This window comes from Manacus vitellinus, unplaced genomic scaffold (genome assembly GCF_001715985.3).
Source record: "Manacus vitellinus isolate BGI_N305 unplaced genomic scaffold, ASM171598v3 scaffold_3_pilon, whole genome shotgun sequence".
Lineage (NCBI taxonomy): Eukaryota > Metazoa > Chordata > Aves > Passeriformes > Pipridae > Manacus > Manacus vitellinus.
This window is the reverse complement of record NW_021940535.1, coordinates 46,122,282-46,144,162: the sequence shown is the minus strand read 5'-3', so window position 1 is coordinate 46,144,162 and position 21,881 is coordinate 46,122,282. Positions and strand designations below refer to the sequence as shown.

At 37.7% G+C, this 21,881-nt stretch overlaps 1 protein-coding gene across 1 annotated transcript in view; it reads right to left on the bottom strand.

Annotated features, from left to right (window-relative positions):
• Nucleotides 1-2,563: 2,563 nt before the first annotated feature.
• VIPR2 (vasoactive intestinal peptide receptor 2) overlaps nt 2,564-21,881 on the bottom strand; it is a 52,700-nt gene continuing 33,382 nt past the window's right edge. The window contains exons 5-13 of the mRNA XM_029961948.1: nt 21,188-21,285; nt 18,446-18,587; nt 16,312-16,462; nt 15,348-15,408; nt 13,050-13,119; nt 9,213-9,304; nt 6,216-6,345; nt 6,088-6,129; nt 2,564-4,529 (exon numbers count right to left, since the gene is read on the bottom strand). Coding sequence (XP_029817808.1) covers nt 4,359-4,529; nt 6,088-6,129; nt 6,216-6,345; nt 9,213-9,304; nt 13,050-13,119; nt 15,348-15,408; nt 16,312-16,462; nt 18,446-18,587; nt 21,188-21,285 — 957 coding nt within the window. The 3' untranslated portion in view covers nt 2,564-4,358. The remainder of the gene's footprint in view (nt 4,530-6,087; nt 6,130-6,215; nt 6,346-9,212; nt 9,305-13,049; nt 13,120-15,347; nt 15,409-16,311; nt 16,463-18,445; nt 18,588-21,187; nt 21,286-21,881) is intronic.

The following is a 21,881-nucleotide window of genomic DNA, read 5'->3' as shown; positions in this document are numbered from 1 at the left end:
GTGTGACACGTGCACCTGCCAATGCCTTATTTCATAAATCTGTCCCAGACAGTCTCTGGTTTGCTGAGGCTCTGTGTCTGTTGTTTTCCCTTTCATCAGGTTAAAGGCAAAGGAAAGCTGTCTGGGCTGAATCAAGACATGAAGCAGATGCTTCTGAATGGGGTAGGCTGCCTCCATAGAAAGCTTTTTGTAATGGTATTTGCCAGCATTTAGCTATTGTTGCTACAGTACAGTCCCAATATATGCTTAAACTGGGTAGTTCTTCAGCTGGCTGCCCCCAGCACCCATCACCATGCCCTTCAGGGGCAGTCTGTTGGGCTCTCATGCACTCCAGCACAGAGCACTTCCTTAAATACATGTCAAATTCTTAAAATTTCATGAAAACCAGCACTGCTGGTGGGATCTCCCATTCCCTGAAATTTTGAATTACACTGCACATTTCTCAGAGGAGGGCACTATTACCCAGATAACTGAATGATCTCTTCTGGAGAGATTCATCTTGCCTCATTGTAGATGTAGAGTGATTAATTTAATTACTAGCCAGATGCCCTGGGCTCATTTTACAGTGAATACAGAAAAAAAGGTGATCCAGCTTACCCACCTTAAATGCCCAGTTGAACATGGAATGAATAATCTTCAACTAGTGCCTATTTCCCTAAGATGACTATGGAAGGCACTTAAAAGGAATCTTTAACTCAGAGATAGATATCCAGCTTTTAGATAACGAAACTATGGCAGATGAATTTCCCCCACATTTCTGGAGTACCTGGCTGAAATATACTCAGCAGAGGAAATTTTAACTCAATGTGTGCTATATATTTAGATTTAATCATGGTTAGTAACTAGAAAGCAAACTGTTGCTGTGCTCCTCAGGCACCAGCAGCAGTTAATGCTGACAAAAATAAGTCGTAATGAGCAGTGCCTCCAAAGAAGGTAAAGTACAATTAACCACAGTACCAGAGAGTGAACTGTATTGTCATTCTTGTTCAGTAACTACAAGGTGTGCTACTGGCTTTTCAATGGGGATAAAAAAAAAACAGGTTCCCTGCTCTGAAGACTTCACAATTCAGCTTGGACCCTGATGCAACCAAAGGGAGAAAGGCAATAAAGGAATAAAGAAAGGAAGAAGAACTACGTGACAAGGATGTGCAGAGAAAGGTTATGCTTGTTTGCAGCCTCTACTTCCTCCCCTCATGCTGCTGGGAATGAGCAAGATCTAGATTTGAGGATGACAGAAGGCCAAATGATGTTTCCTTGCATTGTTCTTTTGACTCTTAAGAGTCACCATAGCAAAAATGTTTAATTCCATACTCCTGTGCAAAATGCAGTGAAAGACAAAGCCGTGAGAAGCTATCTTGTTCTGGGTGTTGTAAAGACGTAAAATACAAGTAAAATCAAGTTCCAGATTTCTCAAACTGTTCTGCACCTTCTACATACATTTCAATGTGATGTGTATCTGAACATGAAAAGGCAGCTGGAAGTCAAACAGGTGATGAGAGGGTTGATGCTGTAACTTTGCATAAAATTGTTTGGAAATCAGAAATTTTTGGGGAGTAAAAGCAAGCAAGCACAGTGCCCTCTGGACCTTCACTGCCATGATAATGCTTCCACAAAGCAATATGAAGTTAAACTGTCTCTCAGAAACCTTCCTTTCTGTATTGAGACTATCAAAGAGGGATGAGGTTTTACAAAGTCCTGTACTTTTCCCCTGTGTGAAAGAAAAATATATGCAGCACCTCTCTCCCCTGTGTGACATTCTTTGCACATCCACATAGTCCTTTACAAACTTAGTGATACCATCTCTGTTCTCCCACTGGTGCAACTTGTCTCATATGGCACTACATCCTACATGAAAAGTGGAATCAAGTCCAAATGCATCTGCAAACTGTTAAAGGACACAATGCTGTTTTGTTGCAACTTAAAATGTGTCTTCTTATTAAGGCTCTTCTGTTTTATAATCCAGAAATAATTAAAATGCAGATTTTCTCCATGCTCATCTAATTAGAACAAAGATGGGTTTCTCTAGGATACAATGTATTATAAACATGTATAATTGGTGATGCATCATGCAGAACAGACTGATGGAAATGATTGCTTGAAACCCCTGTTTCTGCACCATCACGCTGTCTGTGTGTCAATTCATTCATATAACCTCATTTGAGCAAAAAGGTGAGCATGCTTTAATGCTTGTCACATGTGCCTTTCTACCCTTGAAATCTGGGGAAAAAAAGAACATCCTGCACATCACACCTCAGGGAACTGAGCAGTCACAATGCCACTTCAGACAAAGAAGCCTAAAGTGGACAGATGTTTAATTTAGGTATGGAAGCAACTCCTAAAGCTCCAATGGTTCTTAATATATTTGCAAATAAGAATTTGTTATAAGGTTGTTCAGAGATCCAGGAAAATTACTAAATTTTAACAATGGTTTCTGAATCTAAAGCCTTTGGGAATATATTTAGTTTAAATATATATGTAGGGGTGTACCTTTAGACCCCCATGGGACTGCCTTTGTACAGACCATTTCCATCTAGAATCTAATAGCTATTTCACCAATTGACAGCAGAAAACACTCTGAGTGACTGGAGGTGATCAGTAGCTTCTTTAAAGTCAAGTTTGGCAAAGTAGCAATTCATGAAGTGGTTATTGTTTAACCCAAATGATACCTACTGGGTAAAGACTGGTGTCATGGAACATTTACCACACTACCTGTTCTTCAGAACCCATGAGAACCATGAGGCCTTTTCTATCTTTGGTCTGACAAAACTTTGTATCTCTCTGGGGTAATCCCGTGAAAATAAATTGTGTTTGACTGGATAAATAGCTAGATTAAATCAGATTTGTGGGGACACTTTAACAGCTGCTGACAATATTCCCAATACTGGTAATATTTTCAAAAATGTACGTGTATGCCTGCCAAGACATACCCTTGATGCTGTTCTTGCCTTTATCTGACAAGACCTTAAATTCTGCCAGCTCTATACAATCTGTTGTCTGAAATAAAAGGACATTTGCCTTTATGGAGGCACTAATACCAATATGTGTTATTCCCACATGTTATGAATAGTGGACATGGTTAAAAGTAACAAGGGAAGTAAACATCATTTGGATTATTTCTTTTAAAGAGTGCAAATGTTCTGTGTATTTTTGTAAAACTCTATGAGTTCTATCTCTTTTTTAAAGAAATGTGGTTGCATGAGAGTCTTGGCATTGTTAAGAATTCCTTCTTTATGCCTTTTATGGTAATTTTTAGGGATTCTGCCCAATTTTTTTTTTCTAGAATCACTGTTAGGACTAAATTTTAAATCATCTCAGATAGATACAGAATTAAATAAAACTAAAAGAATTTACTTTATTCTTTAAATGGGAGTTGTAACTTCATTGCAATATTCCTTGTTTTAGCTGCCAAGTATGTAGTTCTAGAGACATATTTTAATGAAAATACTATATAAAAATGGTATTTTTAATGGTTAATTGAAATGGTTAATTAATCCAAGGCTGTTATTCCTATGTGAGGCTGCTTGAGCAATAAAACACCTCTGAAGAAAATTGCTTAATGAAAGATTGACAAAAACCTCTCATTTTAAATAGAAGAGGACAACTGGTGATTGGAACATCACTATTGGAAAATGCTGAAGTTTTAATCAAAACTTTTATAGCAGTCTTTTCTGTTGGACTGTAAATGTAACCCTACTTTCTGCACCTAAACTTAAAACTAGGCACTTTTGAAAGTAACAACAGGATTAGAATCAATTTCTGTAGAAAGTAATCTTTGAAATTTATACAATTAGCCAAGAAGTACTACCTTTTACTCTCTGTATAAATAATGTTCATGATTTCCTGGATTAGCACCCTGAACTCCCACTGTGGTTAATTATAGTCTTAGATTTCTTTACTTTTATTGTATTTTCCATACTCAGAAAAGAATTTCCTTATCCTTAAGGAAATAAATGTTTCCTTAAGTATAAACAAAATATAAGAAATTTTCTTGCTTCCCATCTTAACCCTTACAACATGTGCCAAAGCAGTTGCATTGAGCAGGATACCATGCATCAATCTTGGAGCCACATTGGAGGGTAAAGGGATCATTATGGAAAATGAGCTGCTGAATTCTTATGGCTAGCAAACTGCAAGAGAACACCAGAATTAATATGAACACCATTTAAACAAAACAGAAAGCATCCATGGGGCAGGTTTCTCTGTTATTAACAGAGAAACGGTCGGCACAAACCAATTTCCCAAATACCAACATGTAGAAAAGCAAAGCACTAAACTGTACATATTATAAAATATCACATCAAGCTGCATAATGAATGATATATTCCACAGTTTTTCACGTTTTGAGGGACCTAGCTCATTTATATCATGGTGGTCTCTGTCTGCATAAACGAGTGAGCCCTTGAATTCCGGTGGAGCTGAGAAACACTTTCTGATCCATTTCGAGAAATCGAAGAGTGGAGCCTGTAATCCCTTCCTGCTGTCTGCTTCCAACACAAACTACGCCATTTTCTTTTCAGCTCCCCCTGCACCTGTGTTAAAAAGAAAATGCACACTGTGAGCTGAAAATGTTCTTCATGTGAGGAACCCATGTATTGGCAGTCGAATGGGGACCTCTAGGAGTAGAATCATTGAATGGTTTGGGTTGGAAGGGACCTTAAAGTTCATCTTGTTCCAAACCCCTGCCATGGGCAGGGGAACCTTTCACCAGACCAGATTGCTCCAAGTCCCATCCAAACTGGCCTTGAACACTTCTAGTGATGGGGCATCCCTGTTACAGTGTCTCCACCACCCTCAGGGAAAAGATTTCTTCCTTACATGCAATCTAAGTCCACTACATTTCAGTTTAAAATTGTTACCCCCTGTGGTTATTATAAGGCTGGAAGGCTCCTATAAAGTCTCCCCAGAGTCTTCTCTTCTCCAGGCTGAACAATCCCTGCTCCCTCAGCCTGCCTTCATAGGAGAGGTATTCCAGCCTACTGAAGAGTTTTCAGGCCCTCCTCTGGACTCACTCAAGCAGGTCCATGTCTTCTTTGTACTGATGAAAATCACCTCTCCCAACCTGCTGGCCATGCCTCTTTTGATGCAGAATATAATTGGGTTTCTGGGCTGCAAATGCACATTGCCAGCTCATGTCCCAGTTTTCACCCCCCAGTATCCCCAAGCCCAGACTGCTCTCAATCCCTTCATCCCCCAGTCAGCACTGCACTGACCCAGGTGCAGGGCCTTGCACTTATCCCCGTTGAACTTCATGAGGTTCCCATGGGCCCATTCCACATGCCTGTCATGGTCCCTCTGGATGGCATCCCTTCCCTCTGGAGTATAAAACCACTTTTTACAAAGATTACAGAACTGATGCAAAGGCTGTGTCTACACTGTGAGGAGATGCCCCAAGGCCACTTTCAAAATCAGTTTTGTATCACTTGTGCTGCAACATTAGCTTTTGGTATCTAACTATTAATCACATGTACTTAAAGCATAGAATCAAATGATTAGCCCAAAAATCAGGCATCTCATGAATATGAAAGATTAGAATAGCACTCAGGAGACCTGAATGACAATTCCCTGTGCAGGCAGGTGTCTTCTTCAGACAGATTCCTCCTGTCAGGTACTGCATGGTGGCTGACATCAAAAGGAAATCCTTTCATCTTTCTCAGTTGAGATTAGGAAAGCTGCCACATGCTTAGCACTTCTGAAAAAATCTGCTGCTGTTTTGGGGGTTAGATACTGTCAGGAGATTACCCCTAAATACTTACTAAATGGTGTTTCAAGTCTTGAGTAAATTTCTACACTTGTTGCACTTCACTTGCACAGTCCACACTGCTTCTAACAGAGCCAGATTAGATCATGTTAAATAACAGACAACACCAAGACCTCAGTTTGCAAGGAATTAGATTTTAAATAGCTCTTAAAACTCTTCACCCAAATACACTGACTTCTCCTGTTGCATAGAAACTGTCACATATAGATTCCATAAATAGGAATGCAAACTTCTAAAACAGCTCCATGTATCAGAATGGAATTATAGGGGCATTTATACATTAACTGAAAACAATATTTAACATTCTCAGTAGGAAAGGTGAGACTTACTTCACTGTTCAAAAAACAATACAGGACTGCAACAATCAACCCCTGGAAAGAGACAATATTTCTTAGTTAGTAGGCAGCACAAACCTAGGGCGATAAAACTTCTTTTGAACAAAAACTGTAAAATTTACCTGAAAAGATCCCAAACACAACTCAAAGATTATTTTATAATTATTGGAACTGCGGTCAGGAAATAGAGCAAACACTGTGTAGTGAACTCCAAATAACGGAATAAGCAACAATGTGGATTTTGCAAGTCTCCTGGGCAAATAAAAGAGAAAAAGCTGAAATTTAATGGTAAGCTCTTGTTTAACTGGGATAAGAATATGATGCAATGCAGTTTACATACATCTCATAAGACTTCAGATTTATAAACAGTAAGAGCAATTTATTACAAATTGTTTTCCTTTCAGGTATGCTATGAGATTGGTCCCACAGTCACCTCCCAAACTGACATGCCAAATTCCATAATATACTTGATCTTGCTGACCTTGCACTCTTCCAAAAGCTGCTGAAAGGCTGCAGGGCCTCTCTAAACCATAAGTCCCTTTTCCAGGTGCCCCCTGTATAGCAGTGGGGTGTAGGACCCATCCTCTGCTGTGGTTGACTAACAGCCACCTCCCAGCCTGGTTCCATAGCATGGATTTTGGGTGTGGGATTTACTGCATTACTCCACAGGGCCACGTTCAACAAAGTGTTATGAGCTGATATCAAACCTCTTGAGATATTTTTTACTTGGCGTGAAAAGTTCAGATTTGAAAGGAATGATGCCTTCCTGAAAAGTCATACTGACAGATCCTCATGTATGGAAGGTAATATCTCTCTTTTGAAGTTAATTGCTGTTAATTATTTTTTAAAATGTGCAGCTTCATGGTAAGTTTGTACATTGCACATACACAGCATGCAAATAATACCTAGGAGATGTAATCCAGAATAATCTCAGCTGTGAGATTTTCATGAGCAACTTCAGATTTATCCCCAAGTACTAAAATTTCATAGATTTACTGCTGGTTTTCAGCATACACCATTAACTAATTTTCAATGTTGTCAATCACATAACAGATTTTAGCAGAAGACACTATGGAAGTTAAGGAAGGAGAACTTTAAATTACTAAGCGGAGCAGCTCTGACAAACTGCCTGTGAAACTACTGAAATGATGAATTGCTAATTATATCTTGTCTGTCACTTACTTCACTCTAATAACATCAGTTTTATATATTATACAGGGCCAGTCATGCACGATTATGGGTGTCTGGTATCAGATAAAATTCAAGAAGTTACAATGTTGAGTTCTATAATTCATCACTGTCTTGATTAATATAACTTGATTCAACATTGAAAGGCTGCTGTTGTGAATTCACGTATTTTAACAGAAAATTCAAGGTATTTCAAGTAGTTTTATTTTTTCTGTGTCAGTCTTCATAGCCTTCCTTTGTTCATAATGTCCCAGAGGCTGCATCTGAGGCTGCATCTGTTTATGTGTAAATAATCAGTTCTGACAGCAAAGTTTCTCAAGAATAGTAAAACCCTCACATCTAAAGATGCTACCAGTAAGTGGGACAAATAGGATTTCCTCAGCAGAAGAAATTAATTTACAGCTGGGGGAAATGACACTGGCAGCAAATTTCCTGGTTTCCCAAGTTAAATGGAAAACCGATTTTATTTGAATTTAACCTTATCCACTGCAAAAGTAAAGTGAGCAACAAAAAGGATGGAACCATGTACAAGCAGGTTCAGAAGAAGGGAAGAAAAATGGTGACTCGAATGAGTGGTATACATTTTAGATTCATATTTCACTCCATTGTTGTTGTAATGATTTTTGTCTAACTGATGTTTCTTTCTCTATACTGCACTTACATTTTAGTGAGGGAAAGGGACAGAAAAAATAGCCTTATTCTTCTCTACATTTTAGAAACAGGCAATCAAATGCTAACAACAAAGAATTCACAGGACTGAATAATAAAGGACAAGGTTGTTATTAGTGAGAACATTTCATATTATAAAATATTGTAGAAAACTGTGGAAAATTATGGAACTGAAAGTCAGTCTAGTCACATTGATTTTTCTGTGGCCCATCAGGTATTCATTTTTTGCATAAAATGTGCCACATTCTTTACAAAAGACATCAGGTTCTACTTCTCTTAGCTTTAAAGTTATTCTTTACTTCAGCACACTATGTTTTATCAGCTTTTAGGACAGGAATTCTGTATTTTTTAAATAAAGAAAAGGTGTTATCTAGGAACACATTTTCAAAGGCCACTTTCATGGTTTTGAATTTTCAGTGTTCATGTTAGGTTTTGTCACTGAAGTATCATATTGACACCCTGAAGTCTCAAACTCAATGTCTATATCTGGGCTTTAAAATAAGACCTACTACCACAGACCCTTGATTGTGGATTATAGTGTCCAGCAGATATTATAATAAACAACAATAACTGATACAGCAATATAATAAAAAACAAAATCAATTTTAGCAATGTATTTGAATTGCTACCAACATTCCCTGATTCTAAAGCTGCGGAAAGACGGGACATTAGCATTTGATGTCCAAACCAAAACACAAAAGAAGAAAGTCTAAACACAAAGGAAGTTGATCTAAATCAGACACAACTGTTTTCCTATAGAAAATAAAGCTGGTATTTTAAATCAAACCTTATACTTAGCTTCTAACTTTCTGGGAACAATGTAACTTCTTTTCAGCTCTTAAAATATATGTAAATATTACAAAAAAGTATTTTAGAAATGAAAAATTAAAAAAAAAAATTTAAGGAGGTTCAAGCAAAACGTTTCGAACTTGAAACTTTTGTTATGTCAAAATGAAATATTTATACATGAAAAGAAAGATAATACTCTCCATATATTTTATATCAGCCTATTCATTCATGGATTAAACTCAAAATCAAGCTTGTTGGTCTTTATGAAAGTGACTATTTTTTATTGAATTTATTGTTCAACAAAAATTATATTCTATATTTCAAAATAGTGATAACCTTTCTTAAACCATATCTAAAAGTAGTTCTGAATTAAATGTAATTATGGTATCACAGCAATTGTTAGAATATTTCAGCAGATGAAACCTCATAGAGATCATTTGGCTTCTGTTTATGATATCAAAAATCTGACTCACTTGTACTGTGATTGGTCATTTCCTCCAACATCTGGAGATCTTAACTTCTGCAGTAAGATTCTTATAATACTAATGAAAAGTATAAAATTCACCTGCAAAGAAAACAAATATAATGGCTANATGGGACACTGAATATGATTTGCTGCAGTCAAGCACTGTCCTACATTGTCACGTGGATTCACAACCGGAACCCCAGAGAGAGTTTGGAACCTCTCTTGCTCCTCACCTTGACTTTCAGTATTTTCTGTCTGAATTAGGGGAAGAGAAGATTGTTACACAGCTGATCTATCTACTCCAATCAAGCACAAAAAGGGCCTCTCACAAGAATCTGTCTTAGATATTGATGCAGACATTATGACTGAAGGAATGACAGAATAGTCAGGGTTGGAAGGAAACTCTGGAGATCATGTAGTCCAACCCTCAACTGAATCCTTGCAGTCCAATTCTCATGATAGCCCTCTAAGGCAGAACAGTAACATTATTTTATTTCATATTTTATTGAATATTTTATTTCAAAAAACCCACAAACATTAGGACCAGATAATGATCAGTCTAGAAAATCGAAGTACAAAACTCAGTAGATCCTAAGTGTCATTGCCATTATTTCTTCAGCCTGGGCTTTTGGTATCTTGTGATCATCAGCCCTTCTGGTGCTGGGTTGTTTGGTGCAGTCAAGAAAACCTCACTCTAATATAGCATGTCCATACTAAAGTGAGGGAACACTTGGATTCACACCTTCACAGCAACAAAGTGCACCGAAAACCACCAGTACAGCTGTGTAAACAGCTGCATCAAATGTACACATCTTAGGATAAATTAATCTAGAGAAAAATTTCTATCACTGTGAAAATGAAAATTTTATTATTTTAAACTAAATCCATCCCAAAGCCCAAAACCTAGAGATGGGATATGCAAGCAGACAGTGCCTGTCCCACTGTTATAAATCTCTATCTCGATGTATCAGTGAAACTCTTCTTTTTCCACTCCTAACAATTTGGCTGTAAGCTTTTCAAGCTCAATGAATTTCTGTGCCTTCTCTGGCACAACCTGTACAATTTAGGATGTTAATAAATAAACCATAATCAAAACAATATTTGTCCCTCTGTACTTAAAATTTTGTTTGAAATGACAGGTGAAGGGAAGTGACAGGAACTGACAGGGGTGAAAATTATATCTAGGGGTTTTTTTAAAGAAGAATAAGAAAGAAATATTAAAAAATACAGGCTTTTGCTGAACTTAACATATGTTTTTCAGGCACATGATTACTTAGAAGGTTTCTTTGATGCAAGACTCCCATAAAGGTAACAGACAGAAGCCTGTTATTGCAGATTGTATCTGCAGACTTAATGCATCAGTGTACACACCAAGGTATATATACTTTGTCATATGCACAGGAGCCAATATAAGTGGACAAGGAGAGAGCTTTCATTTTATTATACACTCATTAGCCACAAAATAAGAGAAGAAAAAAAAATCTTTATTCTGTATTTACAAGGGGAATGACAGAATAATTTCTTGTTCTTCACAAGTATCCCTATTTTCTAGTGTAACAGAATAAACTGTCATCCCCTTGGTTTCTGAGGCATCACATCAACTGCAGAACTACTCTCAGGTGACTCACATTCTTGACTGACATTTATATATTATGTTCAAGTCTTTTTTTCAAACACATACTTTGTTATCTGTAAGCACAATTTTGTATTAATGAAAAACTTACATTCTTGTTTGGAGACTGTAACAGTCCTTGGCACTACTGAGCTTGCAAATCCAGCTAACTGAAACTGGATATCAAGATCAAAAGGGGGCAACTTTCACTGCCTTAGTCCAGTGGATCGAATTAATTTCTCTAGGATTTCATTGAATTCATTATTTTTTAAAATCCTTTGAAGCATGTGTATGATTTAGAATAGTATTTTTCAACAATATATAAAACAAATAATGCCCAGGAATTTTACTTTTAGTGTTGCAACTTTTCAGTCCCATAAAATCACCTGAGCATAATGCCTTTAAATAACATAGAATATGGATACTGTTCAATGAAGATCTAAGAACAGGAACATGAGAAAATAATGTGAATGTAGAAAAACTACAAGACAGACAAATGATGGCTCTTTAGTGGAGTAACAGTAAGATGCTGCTCATACTCTGTTCTACTTCTGACAATAAGTTTTTGAGTTCAAACAAATTGTCTGAGCATGTATCATTTAAACTGGCTTCTTCTTGCTTCTTTCTTTATATTTAATCCCTTACACTACCTGCAATGTGAGATAATAAGAAAAACATTTCTTAGTTACTTTGATGGGACAGAAGTACTGTTTCCACATGAACGTCACTCCTTCCCAAATGAGAGCAGTTTATGGAAATGGAACTATGGAGAAGGAAGCTGTGGCAGCATTTGCTGAATGGAGAATATGGGTAAGAGCACATTAATTTGAAATAGTCACCCCCAGCTAATAACTCTGAAGTGGGTACAGCATGAAGCATGAAAGTCTGCCAAACCATTCTGAAGCCAAAACTGTCACGAGGAGATATCAGGGAAGGTTTCTGATACACTGAATTAACTGGAGCCATTGCCATTTTGCAAAATGGTACCAGAACTCACTCTCACAATACTGTTGGATAGATCAGACTTTATCTGACTGACCAGTGCTCCGTTCTCTTAATTCCCGGCTCATTCCCCAGACTTTGCTAAAATCCATCTTCAATTCAGGCCTGCCAACGTGCCCCGGCGTAACTTCCGTTTCCAGGTCTAGGACTCCTTTGGAAAACATTGCTTTCTGGCACACAAAGTCTCAGCTCTTTACCAGATAGCTCTTTAAAATGAGCATCCAGAGAACAGACTTTCATCTTTCTGTAAACACCAGGTGGTTTGTTTTGCTTTTATCTTTCAGCATATTTTCTTCACTCTGGATCATTCCCGATTCTCCGGCTCCTTTGTGGTACAGGTATTCTCTTCATGCTGTAGAACATCCATTTCTTCATAACATAAAATACCTCTTCTGTGAATTCTTACCTTATGTTATTTAACACATATGCCTACTGTGCTTTCTCTTTAAACTGCAGAATCCACTCTGATGAAGATGATAGGAAGTTCTCTCAAAAGGATTTTTAGCAGGCACAGGTTGAAAGACAAGCCCAAGAGTAATGTGAACTTCTGAAATCTTGTGTAATCTAATAAAGCCCCAGTTTTACTGCCTACAGTGTTAAAAATGAGGCAAGCGTACCTATAAATATATCAATTTGCATTCTGACTGTTTTCAGAAATGGACGTGTATTCATTTATGCCCAAAGTTAATTACACAATCATTACACTGAATAGGAATATTATTATACTACCCCAGTAATTCTAATGAGCACCACACAGGAAAAGTCCTGTGAAATATTCTCAAATGGTATTATTTTGCAAATACTTCATGTTCAATATATATATCAGTAGGTTACCAATTAAAGAAAGATATACACAGTCATAGTTTTTTATGACTGCAATAATATCAGATTCTCAACTGCAAGTCTATCCATTTACACACAAAATCAAATCTGCAATTCATTGAAAAGTATAATTAGATTTTTGCTTCCTCCAGGCTCATAAACAGGAGAAACGTTAAAGAAAGAACAACATACAAATAAAAGCAACTGCTCATTTAATAGAAGGCAGATAAATTTTAAAGGCAACAAATTTTAATGGCCTTGGCATCTGTTTAACATTTCTCCTACAGCACAATTTCTTTTCATTAAAACAGAATTCTTGCCTATCTGTAACTAGCAGTAAAGAATAATGGCTATATGCACTGCAGAATGCTGAACAGATCTATAATTCATGCTTCAAAGTTTACTTACTATAATAGAAATTAAAATTGGTATTCGTATAACCCACCAGGGACCACCATGCTCATTTGTATCCCAGCAACTACAAAAAAAAAAAGAGTGAAAAAGATGTTGACATTAATATCATCTGGCAAGCAAGACCTATGAAGAAAATGATTTTTTATATGCGAGTCAAAGCACACTAAAATAATGCCTGTTCTAGCCTAGAATTTGGCATTCAATAACTTCCTGCTTTTAAGTTTGTTTCTTGTTTTATTATGAATACTCCATTCCTCCGCTTGAAACACTGCAACCAGGTGTGGAGTCCTCAGCCCAAGAACGATGTGGACCTGTTAGAAGTGGTCCAGAGGAGGCCATGAAGATGTTTAGAGGGCTGCAGTACTTCTCCTACAAAAGCAGGCTGAGAGAGCTGGGGACTGTTCGGCCCAGAGAGATCTTGTGTGTTTTCAGAACTTAAAGGGGGCTTATGAAAGACAGGGAGAGTAATTTTGACCAGATATGTAGTGATAGGATAAGGGAGAATGGTTTCAAACTAAAAGAGGAGAGATTTAGACGTTAGGAAGAAATCTTTTACTCACAGAATTGCAGAGTTGTTCAGGTTGGAAAAGACCTCCAAGATCATCAAGTCCAACCTTTGACGGATCATCATGTTGTCAACTAGACAATGGCACTAAGTGCCACATCCAGTCATTTCTTGAACACCTCCAGCGATGGTGACTCTACCAGCTCCCTGGGCAGTTCATTCCAACGCTTGACAACCCTTTCCATGACGAAATTCTTCCTCATGTCTAATCTGAACCTCCCCTGATGCAGCTTGAGACTATGTTCTCTTGTCCTGTTGCTTGTTACCTGGGAGGGGAGACTGACCCCCAACTGGCTACAAACTCCTTCCAGGGAGTTGTAGAGAGTGATAAGGTCTCTCCTGAGCCTCCTTTCCTCCAGACTAAACACCCCCAGCTCCCTCAAACACTCCTCATAGGACTTACTCTCTAGAACCTTCACCAGCTTCATTACCCTGCTCTGGACAAACTCTGTCACCTCAATGTCTTTCTTAAGTGATGGGCCCAGAACTGGACACAATACTCAAGGTGCATTACTCTGAGCTATCAAGGCACTGGAACAGGTTGCTCAGAGAAACTGTGGATGCACCATTCCTGGAAGTGTTAAGACCAGACTGGATGTAACCTGCTCTAGTGGGCCCATGGCAGGGGGAGTTGAAACTAGAGGATCTTGAAGGCCCCTTCCAACCCAAACCATTCTATGGTTCTGTGAAATCAGTTAAAACATCAGGCACTCTAAGCTGTGCCATTAGACATTGTGGGGGACATTGGCCTTTGAGGACACCAAGCTCAGTTTCACTTTGTGTAAGGACACTTTCCCAATATGCACTTAACAGTGACTTCTGGATAGCAGGAAGATCTAAAGAAAGTGACAGATACAACTGAAATGACATAATTTCTTGTGGGATATTTAGGTTACAGACAGCTAGAACTGCTTTAGGAAAATGTGAAACTGAACCTGAAGCTTCGTCTGAAAAACTGTATATTTAATTTTCACTGTGGGTTCAGCACTTTTGATCCAAATGGTCACAGTGCTCTGAAAGGTTAGTCATATTAAAGATTTATTACCCTTCAGAGTTCCTCTGTAATCACAATGACAAAGGAAAAAGAAGTTTGCCTTTGGTTTACATGTTAGAGGTCTTGCAAAGAGAGGCTTAAAATTACGTAGGACATGATTTTTCAGTTTAATTACAGAATCAGTTGCAAAATATTAGTTAGTCTGGCAAGACATGACTGTGAAAACTGTTTGTCTCATCAGCTAGGATTGCTCTCCAATTCCCTGGAGCCAGCCCAAGCATCCAGTCTGATCTTCCTACAAAATTCTTATCTCAGTTCCCCTTTTCATGCCAGGAGCCAGGCCTAGCTCTGGTCAGCTATAGTTTTACCTGATTATGTGCATCTTACATAAGTTTACATCACATCACTTCACTTCCTACGTCCCCACTGCCATTTTAAATATTATTGCTTTGATTTCCTAAGCATATAGCTTTAAATGTGGGTGTCAAGGGGTAACATTAGTCATAACCTATCTCTGCCCTCTCTGCCCTTTGAGTTTTTCAAATAAACAGCAAACATAAACCCACACTAAAGAGCTCCAAACACCTGTCCCTTTATTGCCATCTGAAATATCAGTTCTGTGCTCGTCCCCTTCAGAAGAGCAAACCACCTTTGTGTGAATACCACGTATCCAAGGCAAGGATTGTACTGGCACAGATGGAGGCTTTAAGATTTTTCTCCCACACACACTTACCCAGTGTCCTCTAAAATGATCCGTGTCACTGTCCATGTAATAATGAATATGGTAGGAATTCCTGAAAAATGCCAAAGAGCACGATCACAAAAATATAAGTTCACAAAAAAAAAGTTCAGCCTGCTAGTAATCAATTATTCCCCAGACACAAAGCACATATAAACAGTTCATTGAATGGAGGGAGAGGCACATCTGATGAGCTACATGATGTCAGCAACATGTTACAAACAAAGGCTGCAGGGAAGTGGATTTATTTCTTACAAAAATGCAACCATAATGACTAATATGCAAAACCCATGCTTTTCTTAGGTTTCTTGCAATCTTTCAGAGTGACTTACAGGGTGACAGATACAAGTTATGCATTACCAATGCACTTCCAAGGACTGCAATATAAAATCGAAGTATAAATCATTTCATAAGGAACCTTGTCCACACACTGGTTTATTCCCATTTCCCAGCAACACCTAAATGTTTTATAACCACCTATTACTGGAAGCTTTAAAGTGCTCCATATAAATATCATTGCACTTTCTTTTAGGGAAAGTATTTAAAACCAGATGAACAATATCTTTGAGCTTTCCAAAAAGGCAAATAGTGTAATGTAGCTCTCAGCTTTGCAGCTAAATTTTATTTTTCCTCCTAAACGAGGACAGCTGAACCATGTGTTTTCTGGTGGCAGTCCTTGCACCATCCTATATCCTGAACAACCCCGGGCATGGTGCAGATTGGCACAGGTCAGAGCTGTGCCAGGGAGAAAGGCAGCAGTTATGCTCCAGCAGTTTTGTGCCTGCTCTCTCCCGTGGTACAGCAGCTGTAACCTGTGCTGGAGCTGAACTGAGGAACCTGGGAGTCTGAGGAGTCACCCAGGAGAAAGAGCAGGACTACCTTGGTATGAAATATTGACCCTGACTAATACATACATACAGCAAAAAAAAACATTATTGGATGATATTTAAATTCTTACCCCATCCTATCAGCAGGTAGATTGTGAAGTGTCTGTTGGGGGAGAATATTAGCACAAGGAGGATGTGGAGGTAAAGTCCTTCAACTAAGAGCCAGTAAAAGTTTGCCATAACACCATACTGAAAAAATACCAAAATTGCCTTGCAGCCCACCTGAAACATGAGAATAGGGATCAAATTTGTTGCAGGAAAGATGCTGTATTATTCTGTTATTAATATAGCCTATAGATCTTAGTTCTTTGTGTAATATTAGTAACCCAGGTCCAGTAGAAATTTTTTTCTTCAGTTAATCAAATTGGGACATAGTAAATGTTACTATATATATAGAAAGAAAATTAATTATTAAATAAATATTTAGAAGACTCTCATTGCAAATTCACTCAGAAATGTTGAAAACTTCATATAATAAATATTGAAAAATATGTTGGTTATAAATAAATGCATATATTTGCAACAGTTTGTAAATGAATGGCTATTAGATTAAATGATCATCTATTTGGAGGCTAATAAATATATTCTAATCCCAGCTGGCTTCTCAACACAGTAAAAATTAACAAAGAAACTGCTTTATGAATTTTTCAAGGCTAAATGGGAAATTGAGTGAAAAATATAACTTTACGCGATGAAAAAGTTGACTGGACTTTTAAAAATTATGTTTTCCCTTTAGAAAATGCTTTAGTGTTTCTTAATTAACAAAACATGTAGGCTTGTATCATAAAATGATACTTATAATCTGTGTGTTGCTTTTCAGAATTAATTTTCAGATGTCTGTGCTGCTGATGTTCCCCGGTGCTGGCTGCTGCTACTTTGGCACTTCCCAGCAGGAATCTGGGATGTGAGAATTGAATATGAAAATATTTCTGCTGAGAATGTGCTGAGAAATGTGATGATATGGTAAAAGTAGCAGACTAAACAAACTGGACCAAATAAAATCCCTCGTTTCTCCCGGCTTTTCTCACTCCTCCCTTTTAAATACCCTACACACCTCCACTTTTTCTGTTAAAATTCCAAGTACACCTGATACCTAAGCAGATAAACTTACCCATTCAGTGACTGATTCCTCTCTCTAAATATTGATATCTATTAAGACATGAGATGCAGTCCCCAGCTGCTAAGTCAGAAGGGCAATAGACAACATTAGAGATATTTCTTCATACCCAGCAGCCCCCTGTGGTGTCTCAGACATCTCAGTGCATCCCAAGTAACATACATGCCTATATTTATGCCTGTGAACATGCCTACACAAACAACTAAGTAGCAGCCCAAAGGCTTGAATTCATCTCACCTATAATCTTTCAAGGACCTAAGAACTTCTGATTACCCCTGGCAGTCTATCCAAGAGCAACTTTGCCTGCTTGGGGTCTACTAACTCAGTTCCTATTTTTCTCCATTAGAAATATCCCAGAATATGAATTTCTACATACAGCTTGACATGCTGTATGTATGTCTTGTTAAGCACTTCACATTTTGGGACAATGGCTTCATCAGGACAAAAATATCTTCTTACATATTTCTCTCACAAGCTTAAATTGTAATATATTAAAATCAGAAGGTATTCTTGACTGAAACAACAGGGACAGAGAATGGAGAATATCATATAGTGGTCAGTTTTTTAACAGCAAGACTTGAGATTTTTTTAATCCCTGTGCATGAAAATGCAGTACACATATCAGCTTGCTAAGAATGCAGATGACAACACTTCTGTCATAGCCTGAAAGTACAGAGGAGTTAATGAAGACACCTCCTGCAAATATTTAATTTCCTGAGTTATTTCTCTCCCTCCATTGACACCTGTCCAATTCCTGCACCCTTGATAAAGCTGCTGGAACACTTCCAGACCAGCTGCCTTTAATCACTCCCAGCTGATGGCAATCCTGTTTGTCTTCAACTCTCCCAGTTGATTACTGCATTGGCCATATTTATTCTGCACTGTAGATGGTTATGATTTGTCTTGGCAGATGACATGGACATGCAAACATTAACGTCTCCTACTTGTACTGCAACCTTCTTTCTCTGTCTCCTTCTAACAGAATTGCCTACACTGACACCTTGGTATTCCTAAATATTGAAAAGGATCAGGGAGGAAAATTTAGTGACAATCCAATATTGCACCAGGTAGCAAATGAGGTTTCTTACCCATGAGGTTTGATCCTCTGGACAGTGAGCTGTGTTGGAGCTGGAATAGAGAATATCATCCTTGACTAAAACAGAGATTGCTCTTAGAATGAAAGAGAGGAACAGGTTCAGATGGATGTAGTTCCGAGTACAATGAAGTTTTCTAAGAAGAGATTTAAAAACAGGTGTTTTAGATTATGATGCAGAAATTGTTGAACAGACGTCTATTACTCTGAAAACATTTCTTAGTACTATGAACCCTGAGTAAGAGCCTACCCTTTTCTTCTCTGTCATTTAACCAGTGCTGCCTTGCTGGTTTTTTTCTCTCTTACTCCTTCTGTCTATAGTATCACAGACTACAAGATCCAGTGGTATTTCTCCCACGTTTTAACATAAGCTGGCAATAAATGGATTATTATACCCTTCTGTGTGTGCACTCATTCCAATATTTTTCTTGAAAATAAAAGTTTTATTATCTTGGATATATTTCATACATGCTCTCACATGTTTTTTTCTGGTTTTGTTCTTTTATTTAACTCCTGCATTTTGCTATGTAATGGTTTTTCATCCTAGGATGGGAGTGTATGCAGGAGCAATTAAAAACTTATTCAAAACATTTGATCTCCTATCCTCTCTATTCAATGAGATTTAAAGCTTCTCTTCTTTGGCCCATCGGTCATGTGAGAGCCTGACAAACAAATAAAAGATTAAATACCAAGTAAGTGAATGAGTGCTCAGGGGAAGCAGGCTATAAGTTGAGGGCTTTTCACTTAAAATACATTCCCTTCAAGACCTTCCAATTTAAAAGATCCTTTTTATAGCAAACCCCCAGAAAGCAAACTGCTAAGAGGTTTTTGTGGTCAAAACCAGCACCTTGATCTGCACCTGGAAACAGGCCAGAAGCCAAGGCATTTCAGCAAGCAGTGAACAAATGAAGATGCAGCAGGATGTTCTGGCAGTGTGCACTGGCAACTTCCCAGTAGTCTCCCAGTTTTGATTTTTACCAAACCTATATAACCTATTCTGAAACTACTAAAGCAAGGATAGTTACAGTGAGTGTAGGGAAATAAAAAACAGATCCACCTTTCTAGCCCCCACTTTGGCAAAAGACAACCAGGCTGAATAATACCAGACTGAACTTGAAGCATTGTCAAAAATCCAGTGATTGCTGTGGCCATGCACGTCCTTTCCTGAAATAGGTCCTGAGAAAAACTGAAATACCACTATTATGTCAGATTGCATCATATATTCCTATGGAATTCAGAGATACATGAAAACTGCAAATGTGAGGAAACCATTTTTCTTGAGTAACTAAGGTAGATGATTAGTTATTCATCCCATTCAGCAGCTGAAATAATAGATACTGGATATATACAAGCTTGTCAAACCAATATTTTGGAGGTAGTGGACAAAAAGTAATATTATTTGGGATGTGTATGATGCTCCAGAATAACATAGAAATTCTGTTCTGTAACTGAAAAAAAGCTACCATGCTTATTAATTTGATATGATTCCCTCACAATACAAAACTACTGTGTGAGGAACATTTACAGACACTAGATGCACATGACAGCACATCTTATAGAAATGATGGAGATTCATATTTTTCTCCTTAAGAAATACATCTCAGAGAACCTGACTTTTTTTTAAGGTTTTGTTATACAGGACTGACCCCAAAGGAAGTATAGTAAGATCTATAATGTCAGTGTTATGTAGAAATATGGTGTTCTACAATTTATTTTCACTCTCACCTGGAACAAACCAACCTTCTTGAAACTTCTGGTGATGGGCAACGTTCAGGTGTCTATAATTCTCTGTATTAAATGCATTGTTAGGTTTTAGAAATTTTGAAAATGCATGATCTGCCTGTGTCATTTGCTGGTAGAATATAACCATGAGTGACTCAATCTTTTTCAGAGGTATTCCAAATATAATTATGGGTTACCTATCTGCTCTGAATAGTCTATGACTATTTAAATATTGAAAAAATCTGATGTCAGACTGAAATGCTTACAGAACTCGACATAGGAATAGTCCACCAGAGGAACGAGGCTCTGGCAAACAACATGCTGTACTCTACACATTATGTGTTGTTTGCAGTGAGGTGGGGCTCAGTCTCTTATGCCATGACTCAAGAGAAAAGATGAGAGGAATGGCTTTAAGCTGCAACAGGGGAGATTCAGATTAGAAATTTGAACTTTTCACAATAAATTGCCCAGGGTGGAGTCTGTCTCTGGAAGTGTTCAGGAGGAGCCTGGATGTGGCACATGTGGACACAGTTTAGGGATGATTGATAAGGTTACTAGGTTGACAGCTGGACTAGATGATCTTGAAGGTGATTCTGTGATTTACAACTCCACTTGGACAAATTAATGATTACCTTTGATTACAGTAACCCTGGACACTACTCAGAAGCTTCTGCAAAATACTGCTACCCACTTGTCCAGTGTTGTGACCGGCATCCTACTAATGCTCAAGAGCAATTCATGCTGTTGATTTTAATAATGAAATAGAAAATGCTTTATAAAATCCATTCCTAAATGGCTATTCTTTCTTACATCAGTTGTAATGCCTGTAAATTTGTGAAGTGCTTTGAAACTTTTTAATATTATCAGTGCTAGCAAAAATCAAGACAGCATTACATTATTGTCAGCTGTTTAAATGAGAAAAGTGCAAAACCAATGCATTTTCTAAATATATGAGCAATCAGACAACAGTTAAAGCCACCTTATTATTGTTAGTTTACTCATGAAAAATACATACCTGAAAAGGCAAAGAATTATACTCCCTGTTGTAAGAGCAATCAGAGATACACTGTGTCCAAGGGTATAAATTGCTTTCACCCTCACATAGAAGTTGACCTGAACAGAAAAATATATATGCAGAAACCACTTACTAATATGTAAAATTGACTGTGAAGTGATATAATTGACCATTAAATAGCTCTGAAGGCTACAGCATTATTTTCACTCTCTGCTCTACAGTACATGATGAGGATGTTATATCTCTATTCCAACACATTTTTGCAATGCAGCATCTCTAGCCAATTGACTTCAGTAGAAAATTCAGCCTCAGGAACTCAAGACTTAGACACACAAGCTGGTACCATTCCAGTTGATTATACCATGTCAATGAAGTCAAAAAAAGCATCAGATTCATACACTTCCATAAACACAAACTAGGAAGAATGAGCCAGTTAAAGAATGGATTATCGCTAAAAGAGATAATTTCTCTCAGCCCTTCTGCTCTAGTGAACTTTGTAATGCATGCATATATGAATTTAATTTTAAAGACTTGTTTAAATCTCATTAATTTACCATTCTAAATGTTCAAATACTTTCCTAAATTCTGACCCCAAACAACCCTTTCGTTCTTTAGTAGTTTGCTACAACTTGGAAAGGAAATTTTTCAACAGAACAAAAACAGGCTGAAATGCCCAGTCTGCTGATTGACTTCA